We start from the raw sequence: 12279 nt of genomic DNA on the forward strand, positions 1-12279 counted from the left end.
ACCAGACAGGCTGTCGCCAGCGCTTGTGCGCATGCGCGGGTGCTGGCGCGCGAAAAGTAACACATTGACCCGGGAAAGGCCTATATAAGAGGCCGAGAGTTTTGGGCGTTGCCGGAGTATTCGATCTGTAAGCTGAATGAAGAATAAAGCAAATCTGAGAACTACAACTGCTTCTCGTGTCTTGCTATTTCGCGAGGAATGCAACAGAAAGGATCTGTCTATAGACTGAATATAAAACTGACTAGTAAAGTGGTTTGATCATTCAAAGAAAATAACATTTCCCTAAAATTGATCACACAAGTTGAGACACCTGATCCCTAATATTATAAGCCATAACCAAAAACATGACAAAAATATTGTTAAACAACAAGAATAAAACAGAATATCCATCTTTGTACCATTGGCAATACAACTGTGCATAATCCACTCTTTCAACCATCCCATCTGACCAGGTACTCATGCAACTCTCTCCTCCATTACAGTAGAAGACAAGTCCTAGAAGAGACCAGGATGTCTTAAGAACTGCAAGACTAGATTTTGCCAGTACCAATGTTTTATTATGTTTCCCACACAAACAGCATTTTATGCCCTGGCTTCAACGAAGAGAGAAAAGATTTGTGCAATTGCCCAGCAAACTGCAGACATGCTGCAGCTGCTTCAAGCAAGGCTTTCAGAGGTGCTGGGCGGGAATACACATACTGGGAAAGGAGTAGAGCAGCTGGAGGCAATATGTTTGCAGCAGCTTGTAAACTTCAGATTAGTCTGGAGAGATAGCCGCAGGTGGGTGGAGGAAGACAACAGAACATGATTTATGGAAGCAGAAGAAAAAAACACGAATGAACATGACAGCTGACGAGCTGCTGAGGAGGTGTAATCGGAGTAGACAGTCTGTAATCCAACTGCCATACAATAAATTGAAAAGAAGCAAGGGGCAAGACAGAGCATGATGGCTGAGGTCAGACAAAGCAGGGAACAAGAACAGGTATCCACAAGGCCAGCTGCAAATTTTGCTCCCAACAATGCTAAACAATTGTAAAAGAATCCCTGCGGATTATGCTCCGCTAGTTGTTGCCGACTATAGGGGGCAGTCTTCATCTCCATTTCGAGGCCATCAAGCCAACGCTGTCCAAAGACATTTCCACGGTCATATGGCCAGCATGACATCATGGAGTGCTGTTAACTTCTCAATGAAGTGGTATCATCCCAGCAATGAAAGGCAGTTTAAATCTTTCCACTCAGCAGACCCAGGTGAGGCTTTGCCTGCTCAGACCGTTGCTAATAATGAAACCCTGAGCTTGCTTGCAGAGTCAACATCTTGCATTCTACTTTGATGAACTCTTAGGCTTTGTATTGCTTCTTGGAGCTTGGCTAGCAGGAAATCACATTTCTGGCTCTTTGAAGACCTCCATCCCAAGATTTCAATGTTAGACAAAAGGGGATCCAACACTTCTCTTCATCTGCAGCAAGTATTATCAACCAGTATCGGAGGAGGCATAGAACATCAGAAATGAGGTCAGAATTAAGCTCTGTTCCCGATTCTATCGAGAGAGCAGCATTAGAAATGCATCAAAGCAATCCCCAAATGACTCAAATATGTGAAGGGAGATTGAATGAGTTGAGAACAAGGAGAAAGTCAAGGAACTTGTGTGTCAGTTTTGTTGATGGGACCCTCCAAGTGAGTCAGAGGTTGAAAAAACAAGAATGTATGTGGTGGTGCAAGCCAAAATGAATGGCAAGAATAGGGAAAAGGGCAGTGAATGATATTTGATTTTCTTTCCTTTTACCCTGTTCTATCTTCCTTGCCTTACTGCTATCTCTCTTTTTGTGCACATTTTGAAGTATGGCTCAACTCCAAAGGGAATATCATATAGGGTATACCTGACTGTACAAGGTGTATGTTTATAATCTCACAACTGAAACCAATTCAGAACAGGGTAGAGCTTCTTGAAACTGATGCTAACGACTTGGAAACGATTCCCATTCCCTCAACATACTTAACCTCATAAACTATGAGTCAGCTGAGATTGCCTTATGGGCAATTGTGGCAGCACCTGAACTAGTTTGGGACTATAATTTCTATTTGTTTTCCCAAAGAAGTGACTAATATCCCTTGAGCCCTTGATCTAAGCGAGTATTGGCATGGCTTAATTTCCTCATTAGTCCCTTCTCATTGGTCAGGTGGGCAGCAGTTGCCACTACAGGTAGCCAATGTGTAAAACCTATGTTTATATTGCCAAGAGTGGGTACAAAAATGACCGCACTCAAGGTGTGCTGGGAGGTGGCTTTCAACACCTGGAAAGCCAACCTTGAAACAGAACTATGTGCAGATGAATTGAAATAGAAGGAGACAGGAAGATGTGCAGATATGAAGGAGCCCCTTTGTTGTTTGCCCCTATTATGATTGATTGTTATATGGAAGAGCACAAATTTTGTAAGGCAGGCAACTCACACCCAAGCCTATTATGGTTTTTTGACTGAGTTCTTTCTCTCCTTCTGGTGGCTGGAACCTAAATTCTCTCAGCAGGCTGGTGAACACAATGAAAATCTCAATCTTTGCAAGGAGTTCCCCCAGACAGACCCGAGCTCCTGCAGAGAAAATAAAAGTAAGAAATCAGTAGTAACCCAATCTTTGCTAGGAGTTCCCCAACAAACATGAGCTCCTGCACAGAAAATACACGAAAGGTGGGAATCAGTAATAATTTGTTCCTTCTGTTCTTTAAAAAGGGAAAAAATGCCTCAAGTGTAGATAAGAAATAATTCAGCATATAGAAGCGGTAGAACTTAGTTTGTTGGAAGATTGGTGAGGAAGAATTGGATAACCTTTTACTTTAGGTGCATAGTAAATAGAACTTTATATTTCTATGTAATGGTAGTGTGCATAATAGAAAATTAGGTAAGTATTTATTTTAGTCACTAAAAGGTTTTTCTGAGATTATACTTTGTTCTGCCCTGTCATTGGCGTGGTGTAAGTTGATTTTCTCCTCAGTCTAAAAACCTTAAAATGGCTCTAAAATGGTCTCACCTTCACCTGATATAAACAAATATTCTTTAATGTTCATGGTCTTATTTTTGGCAGAACTAAACAAAGCATTCTAAGCACAAGATAAGATGAACTTTTCTTGTCTCAACTCCAGGGACAAGAGAACATCAAAAACAGGTGTGAGTAATGGTGGTTCAGAGATTATATAACTCCTTTTTCACAACTCTGCAGTCCTTATATGGCAGTGGTTCTCAACCTCTGGGTCAGGACCCCATTTGGGGTCGAACGACCATTTCACGGGGGTCGTCAAACTCCGCCATTTTTCCCCCTTTTCCTTAGCTGTGCTACTCCCTTTTATTCTATTGGCTTTTGAAGGCCAATAGAATAGACTCTCTTTATTCGAATAGAGTCTAATTCTATTGGCTTTCAAAAGCCAATAGGAATTGTCCAGGCTGTTTCTGCCCTGCTGAGCCCGCCAAAAGTCCCATTCTGCAAACGGTGCTGCACCAGTTGAGTAGTCCTCGACTTACGACCGGTTGAGTAGTCCCCGACTTACGACCGGTTGAGTAGTCCTCGACTTACGACCGGGTGGGGGTCGTGGCATTAAAAAGGTTGAGAACCACTGTTATATGTGGTAGAGTTGAGGCAACTGGATGGAGTTGAGCATTTACAGGCCAGATGCCCTTCCTGACACCTACGGGGAGTTTGCAGCAGATATTTTTTCTTTGCTCCCCAGGAGAAAAACATCTTCCTCTACCTAGGATTGAATTCTAAATCTTCTAAGTGAGAGCTCACAATATTCATCAGTAGCCACCATGCTACTTGTTCAGAGATTATATAACCTAATTTAAAAAAAAATCCCATGGGGTGAAACTTTAATGCAGACTTAACTGGCAGTCTGCCGCATATATGCTGACTTTAAAGGGGTCTGTCTGCCACCATTTCTTTGAAGTTCTCTGACTATCAGAAGGGGTATAAGATTGTTCTTTATATTACCGTATTCTCAAACATTAATTGATCACAAGTTCTATTGTATTTCTTAATATTCTTCAGTGCTCTTTGATTTCTGTCTCAGGTTATGGTATGTTATTTTCTTATATTGCCTTGAAATAATGCCTTATCGACTCATATTGGTGTGGTCACTACTTCTGAATTCAAATGACCCAACCTTGCTGAGTTGGGGAAAGAGCATTACAGAGGTCTGACACATTTTGGAATGTGTTTTATCATTTATGATTTCTAATTGAAATATTTTGGTTAACTAAGTTTTAGTTAACATTTCAGTCTGGAGTCCCTACAACAAAAGTGGTTAGAATCACCTCTATTTATTATTGAACGCCTGAAGTTAATATCAGGTAGGGAGAGTGAATCCCTTTTAGAATTTTTATGCTACACTAATCTTCATTGCCATTGACCCAGTTACCTGCTCTGGGAAAAACAATCTTAACTGTATCTATCATTTTTTCAAATCCCCAGGTGACATGGAATATTTTTTTTTCTTTCCTTTTTAAACCCAGTCCCAACTCTAGCTAAATATTACCTGCTCCAAAGGGAAGAAATGCATCTTTGGGCACAAAATTTCCTTCCTTGTCCAAAAAATGATTGGGGTTGAACTCGTTGGGTGTCTCCCAAAGTTCAGGATCAAAGAGAACAGAACGCAGGTCTGGGGTGAGAATGGCTCCCTATAAAAAAAGAAGAAAATGACTGGTGATTTTTTTTTTCATTCTGAATGCGGTAACATTCCTCCAAATGAGATGATAGACAATTTGAAGGTTATCAATTCACAATTCCTACCTGAAGAACCAGTGATATCTGTGGCCAATTACATACATTCCTAGATGAGGAAGCTTTGGTGATGGCCATTCACACTTCCCTTTGTCATACCCCATTTGGATTTTGCAATATATCCTGTGTGATGCTGCGCCCGAACACTAATAAGTTGCAGCTAGTCCAGAATACAGTGGCACAAACAATTTTAGGAGCATCACGATATGCCCGTGTTATAATACTGCTCCACGAATTGCTCTGGCTACCGATAGGAATCTGGGTGCAATTCAAGATTTTTGAATACACAGCACAAGTTATGTCTGCTGATTTAACTATATCTGGTGGGTGCTGGGTGCTTTCAATGAAACACTGTGGGGCCAGAATACATGCCTTCTCTATTGTGGGGCTTGGAACAGCTTTACATCCAAGATTCAGATGCCCCCGATGCCATTACCCCTTAAAAAGGTCTTAAAGTCCTGGGTCATTGAGGCAAGAATATTAAGTAAGTCTGACCTGTGAAATTTGAGTAAGAAATGTAAATTTGTAATACTTTTGGTGCCCAGTATGTTATCTGTTGTTTTACTCCTGCACCTGAACATTTGTAAGATGCAATTGGTCCAGAATACACTGGCAAAAACTGTTTTAGGGGCACCATGTTATGCCCATGTTATATATAACATTGCTCCATGAGCCATCATATGCTCAAGCTTCACATTTGCTAGCTGTCAGTCTGCCATGAACTATGGGGGGGGGGATCCAGATAGGAGGGGCGAAAACTACCTATTCATTGTACCAGACAATCTATTGACATTCAAGTTATACTGGTGCGGGATTTGAACAAAAGTCGCTAATATCCAGTGCTGACATTTCAGGTCTTCTCAGCAATTCTCAAACTTCTGAATCCATATTTTGGATTTATAAGTTTTATGATATAGTACATTTTCTGACGATATAATAAATCAGAATCAGACCAATTTATTCTGCAGTAAGAACTTTTGACTTGGTAATAAAGTTTTGAGACTTGGGTAATAAAGTTTCTAGGGAAATATATAACAAATAGAGGTTTGTTTATTGTTCAAAATCCCTTAAGTATTTGAGGGGGAAAATGTGCCAAATTGAAGTAGGGAACAGCTGATTCTTTCAGTTAAAAATCACCTCGATGAGCCCAGAAGAAATCACATGATTGCTGAGGAAAAAGAAGGGGGGTGATTCAGGTTTTGGTGGGAAAATTTATGAGTGACTCTGTGAGGGAGTTGGCAGGAGTTCTGGAGGAGCATGCTAATTCAGGCAAGGTCGAAAATTATTTAGTTAGAATTACTTTGGGATTTTTTTTTGGGGGGGGGAGTATTTAAACTGTGTGTGGAAATGTATTTTCTTGGGCTACCTTTAAAAAAGTTGATTTTTGTTTAAATCCTGGAATTGACTGGTAGCCTTCTAGTGCATGTGTCAGTTTGAGCTACTGACTCTTCAAAATTTCTCTTCAGCTTCATAGAAATATAGAAAACAGACGGTAGAAAAAGACCTTTGAGGTTTTTTGTTTATTTATTATTTTAAAGATTGTTCTTAATAATTATTTTATTTTGTTTTTGTTATTTTTAATTTTAATTATTATTTATTATTTTTATATATTTTTTATTATTATTATTTTTGTCAGATGATGGGCATGGGTTTATCCCAATCACATTTAAACGTTCATGCTTTCCTTCTTTATTTAGTCAGCTCCAGGACAGATTGAGGATGTCCCTTTGGTCTTTCCACGTTTCCCCAGAGGGTTGATGGGGAAGGGAAAAACTGCTTTACAACAAAAAGGTTAAAATATATAAGGAATGGTTGCTGGAATTGGGTATGGAATTTAATGAAGAGAAGGACTAGAGGTGACATGATAGCAGTCTTCCAATATCTCAGGGGCTGCCACAAAGAAAAGGGAGTCAAGCTATTCTCCAAAGCACCTGAAGGCAGGGCAAGAAGCAATGGATGGAAACTAATCAAAGAGAGAAGCAACCTAGAACTTTGGAGAAATTTCCTGACTTTTCGAACATTTAATCAGTGGAACAACCTGCCTCCAGAAGTCGTGAATGTTCCAACACTGGAAGTTTTTATGAAGAGACTAGACAACCATTTGTCTGAAGTGGTATAGGGTTCTAACAGTCAGGAAATTTCTCCAACGTTCTAGGTAGAGGGTTGGAATAGAAGACTTCCAAGGTCCCTTCCAACTCTATTAATATTATTACTACTATTAAAAGATAGCAGCAGCAAAGAAGGCTAATTTCCAAGCCACTCTTCACCCTCAGATATGAGTTACCTCAGAACCAAAATACCTCAGAGAGATGGGCTGATTTGACCCTCTCTTCTTTATTATACAAGTAAATGTATTTGATTGGCTATTGTAAACTATATAATTCAGATTAATTATACTAACAGATGGTTGAAAATACCCAAGCATTTTATCTCAAAACCAAAAAATTTTTATTTGCTAGGTAGCCTATGGTCCTTCTCATGAAATGAGAAAAAAAATTCTTACATGAAGATGCAGCCCTCCAGAAATTCAGTAAGTTAAATACTTTACCTTGGGAATGAGAAAATTATCCACATAGACATCTTTCACACATTGTCTTGGTAAGCCAAATAATAAGATAAATTTGTTTCGCATGATCTCATGAATCACAGCATTGGTGTAGGGCACTTTCTTCCGATCTTGATAACAGATTGAGTGAGATGAACCCAAAGCTTCTTTTATTTCTTTGTGGACTTTATCTGTAAGAAAGGTAGTTTTATTGAATGCCTTGCAATTTGTCTTGGAAAATAAATGAGACAATATTGGGGAGAAGTTTTCCATCTAAAAAAAAATCATATGATTGGTATTTGAAAAACATGAATTGTAAATAATTTGCATGAAAATGGCAATGAAACAAATTAAAATAAATGCTATTTTTAGTGTTCTTTCCTTTGATGAAAGGAATTCACAAATGTTGCAAGAATGTCAAAAACATAAGCTTGTATAAGATATATCAATATGATAATAATCATAACAAAATTAAGATAGCAGGATTTGACGGAAAAAAATGAAACGAACAATTGCTAGTTATAGATAAAGGCAAAAAACCTGGAGCAGGTAAATTAATTTTGTGCATGTTAGTAGAATATTTACTATTTGTTTATATATGTATTTATGTAAACAATTTATATGGCTTTCCATCTCAAGAAATTAAATACAAGAAATTGTAGGCAAAACACAACAGATGAAATCAACTAACTAAAAAGAAATTGATTGATGGATTGTTTATGCACCATCAAGCTGATGGTGACTGTTGATGATCATATAAACAGATTTTATTCATGATGATCTATCCCTAACCTGGTCCATTAGGTCTTCCAATGAAACACCCATCACCAATGTAACTGAGTCCATCCACCTTACTGCTAGTCTTCCCCTTCTCTTTCCTTCCACCTTTCTCAGCATTAGACTGTCTCCAAAGAGCTAAATCAATGCATAATGTGTATAATAATTAAACCCTGGTCATTTGTGCCTCAAGTAAGAATGCTGGTTTAATTTATCCAATTATCCATTTGTTTCCTTTCTTGGCTGTCCATGGTATATTCAAGAGTCTTCTCCAAGTTCAAAATCAGCAATACTGTTGTGTGATCAGCATAGTTCAGGTTATTGTTATTTCTTCCTCCAATTTTAAAACCATGTCCTTCATCTTCCAACCTGGCTTCCCTTAATATACATTCTGCACATAGTTTGAATAAATAAATAAAGATTAAAAAAACTCATCTCATATTTTTGCCAGCCTGGACAGCATTATCTTCTGTCCATGCTTTGTTTTACTGACCTGTAATACTGTAGGTGTGCATAAGGACAATGAAATATTCTGGGATTCTGATTTTTCTAAGAACATACTGACTTTTTAAAAAAATATGTTTTATTGATTTTTTTAACATAATCACCTTAATATTTGGTAAACAGCCAAATATTTGGGTTTATATTTAAAAAACAATCAATAACAATTAGTTTCTATAATTTTATAGTCCACATAGTAGCTTTGCTTGATTTTCTCTTCTTCCAATAATATTCTTACAATTCTTACTATTTTGATAAATAACAATTAAATATAAACATTTTTCTAATATTTTTGCAAATAATAACCTCATTAGTATGAAGCTTCTTTTCTGACTGATCATCTTGATTGCCTCATCATAGATCCTGTTTACAAAATTCTTATTTAAATTTATTTTCCCCACAATATTCAAAATATTCTTACCCATTAAGATTTTCTGTTAATTACACCTAAGTATTTAAGTCTTTTTCCTCATACAGACCATCCCAACACTTTTACATTTCTCATATCTTAAAAAAAAAGAAGAAAAAGAAATAAAAAGATAGTATACTACTTAAAATAATAATAATAACAACAATAATAATAGCAGTAGTAGTAGTAGTAGTAGTAGTAGTAGTAGTAGTAGTAGTAGTAAAGTTGGAAGGGACCTTGGAGGTCATCTAGTCCAACCCCCTGCTCAGGCAGGAAACCCCACACCATTTCGGACAAATGGCTGTCCAGTCTCTTCTTAAAAACTTCCAGTGTTGGAGCATTTACTGCTTCTGGAGGCAGGTTGTTCCACTGATTAATTGTTCTCACTGTCAGGAAGTTTCTCCTTAGTTCTAGGTTGTCCCTCTTAGGCTAATGTACATTTATATCTAGATTTTTTTTCTTCTTTTAAACCATATTCAAATATATGTTTAATCTTTAAATGTTCCAATTAATAAATCCAATTATCTAATATTTTAAGTCTGTTCAAAACATTTTTATCCACTGAAATTTTCTCAAGATCAATTACACTTAAGTATCTAAAATATTTCCTTTATATAAACCATCCCAACATTTTTATATTTCTTATGTCAAAAGAAAAAAAAAGAAAGAAAAAAAATACTATGTTACCTGAGGGGCTCATCTCTATTAAACTAAAATTCATTTATATCTTTAACCATATTCAAACAGATGTTTAATTTTTAAATATTCCCTCTGATAAATCCCATCATTTAATTTCTTAATTCTCACTTTAGCCTTTTTTTTGCCAAATATTTTTCCTGATCAATATGCTCCGCTGAATCAAAGAGTCTTCCCATAGTCTTGCTGTAGGCACCAAAAGCAAATCAAGTAAGATGTTTTTATGGGAAGGTTTCGCCCCTTCATATTAATTTGTCTCTTAAGTTCTTGTAGTTCTCCTGACAGCTCTGTAATCCATTTTGACAAATCTTTTTTCTTGTCCTCAGACTTATTTTGTGATTTTAGAGTATGTTATCTTTTCCATGTCTAATGTTTCCTGCAATTTTTTCCCACCTGGGTTATGTCATACTTCCTTCTATTTTTAGTTTCCATTTTTAAATCTCTTTCCTCTGGTTTATATTCAATTGTTTGTTTTATCTGCTCACTCTCTATTTTTATTTTCTTAGAGTTTTTTTGTTGTAAAGTTAAATTAGAGACATATTTTCAAAGTAATTTTTAATTTCCTCATGGTTTAAGATCATTGTTGTTTGAATTAGTTGCAACATAGCATACATCTCCTTCTGGAAAGTGTTTGTTTTTTCTTGGTATATTCTTTTTGCAGATCTCTGGTTTTCCATGATAGCCAAAAATCAAGGTTTTCCTTTCTCTGCAGACAGCTTTAGAGTCACAGTTGATAGATATTTGTAATCCAGAAAGGTCAATTTTTTTCTAAAGTTTATAATTCTCACTTTGTAGGTAGCCCAAAATATTTTCTTTTTTTTGTCACAGCTGTTCTCTGTTATTAAGACATTGAAGGTCACAAAAGCAAGTTATCTTTTCCTGGGCTTTGCCAGTTCCTGTGTTGGAGCAACTACTGTTGGTATATTTCTGTCCCCCATTTGTCGGGAGGCAGGTTTGTGTGCGTGTTTGTGTGTATATGTGTGTCTCCCCCTTGCAGCCCCCCATCCCAAACAGAGAAGATTGGAAGAAGGCTTTAACACATTCTGTGCTGCACAACAGGTGGAGGGGAGGAAAGAGTCTCCATATTCTATTCACACAGATGCTGGTAATGCTCTGTAAAAAATTGCATTGGTTTAACACACTTCTCCTTTAAGAAAAACATGTGGAGCAGCAGCAGCCCATCCCAGCCCCTGTGATCAACCATTGCCCATTGCATGCTGCCCCCGCAGCACCATTGCTTCTGCCTGCCACCCGATTGGCTGGAGGCTATTTGTCCCATGCAGCTGAAGGGCCAGGTCAATAGAGCTGAAATTGTTTGGCAGATGGCACTTTCACTTCATCGCCTTAATGAACCAGGAGATCACTGAACAACCACAACTGCAAGTCCCAGGATTGTGGCCACTGAACAAAATAGTCATATGGGCATCTTGCTTAATATTGCTTTGCACAATGACTAAGAATTTGGTCCCATTTGTGGTTGTAAGTCAAGGCTGTATTAGAAAGCAACTTAGTATGACAATATTGAAGTACTCTATAAACCCCATTTTACTGTCAGCAATGCAGTAATTTATCTCACCTTGAACATCCAGATGATTTGCCATTACCAGCAATGCCCATTTCAGAGAAGATGACGTTGTATCTGTCCCAGCAACAAAGAGGTCAAAAATGCAATGAGTCAATTGATCTTCATTATAGGTAGAATTGGGATGGTCCTTGCTCTGTGTTTTACAGTAAGCATGGCAAAATGGTATTTATAAACATGTATCTTTCATTGCTCATATTTTTCAAATTTTACTTCTCTAAAATGATTAAGACTGAATTTCATAGTGTCCATGAATACTCTTGTTTCCTTTTGGATATCAAAGATGCCTAATATTAGCTCTTCTACTTTCAATAGCTTCTTGTGTCATGGTTCTGATTAATGAAACACTTCAAAGAACTTTCAGGCATGTTTATCCTAAAGCCTTTATTACAGTGTTACAAATTGACGGCACATCATGGAGGTTTATGCCAGAATCTGTCTTCCTCTTGCTGGCATCTAACTTTTCTTGCTAAACCCCTCCCTTATCTTGCAGTCACGTCACATTATCCAATTAGTGTGAAGGTCAAAGGTTTTCTTCCTCTTTCTTTCCTGGACTTTTTACCCCCCCCCCCTCTAAGCTCTGTATTAACCCAATAAATACCAGACAGTTTTGCATATTGTCAGAGCAAGAATATACAGTATTTGCAGCGTTGACATCTTGTTATTTCTGGCTTCTTAGTTAGCAAGCCATATAGGACAAGTGCTCCTATCACATGATTGCTTACATTATTCCAGGACCTTGGAGAAGGAACTTGGTGAAAGGCTTAATTGTAAATAAGGCAGTGGATAAGATAAGATATAACCTTTATTGTCATTTTTTTACTGTGAGCCTTGCTTCGGATACCATGAAGCCTTCTCCCAGAAGGTAACAACAGGTCATGAAGAGGATGTGTATGGGAACATGAATTGTAGGTGGATCTACAAATGACACCCTCAGTAATACATAGGAAGGGTGATTGGTGGAATCTGCAGCTGGTGGGGAGAGGAGTTAAGATACTGACTAG

General features: G+C 37.6%; 1 protein-coding gene across 6 annotated transcripts in view; it reads right to left on the reverse strand.

The window, feature by feature from the left end:
- Window positions 1–571: 571 nt before the first annotated feature.
- Window positions 572–12279, reverse strand: part of LOC120309694 (cytochrome P450 2J2-like) — a 42337-nt gene continuing 30629 nt past the window's right edge. For all 6 annotated transcript variants that reach the window (XM_039347196.1, XM_039347197.1, XM_039347195.1 and 3 more), the window contains 4 exons: window positions 11270–11411; window positions 7314–7501; window positions 4521–4662; window positions 572–2586 (listed from right to left, as the gene is read on the reverse strand). In XM_039347196.1, coding sequence (XP_039203130.1) covers window positions 2396–2586; window positions 4521–4662; window positions 7314–7501; window positions 11270–11411 — 663 coding nt within the window. In that variant the 3' untranslated portion in view covers window positions 572–2395. The remainder of the gene's footprint in view (window positions 2587–4520; window positions 4663–7313; window positions 7502–11269; window positions 11412–12279) is intronic.

The sequence above is a fragment of the Crotalus tigris genome, unplaced genomic scaffold (genome assembly GCF_016545835.1).
Source record: "Crotalus tigris isolate CLP2741 ecotype Arizona unplaced genomic scaffold, ASM1654583v1 scf7180000018055.714482, whole genome shotgun sequence".
In the NCBI taxonomy this organism is placed as follows: domain Eukaryota; kingdom Metazoa; phylum Chordata; class Lepidosauria; order Squamata; family Viperidae; genus Crotalus; species Crotalus tigris.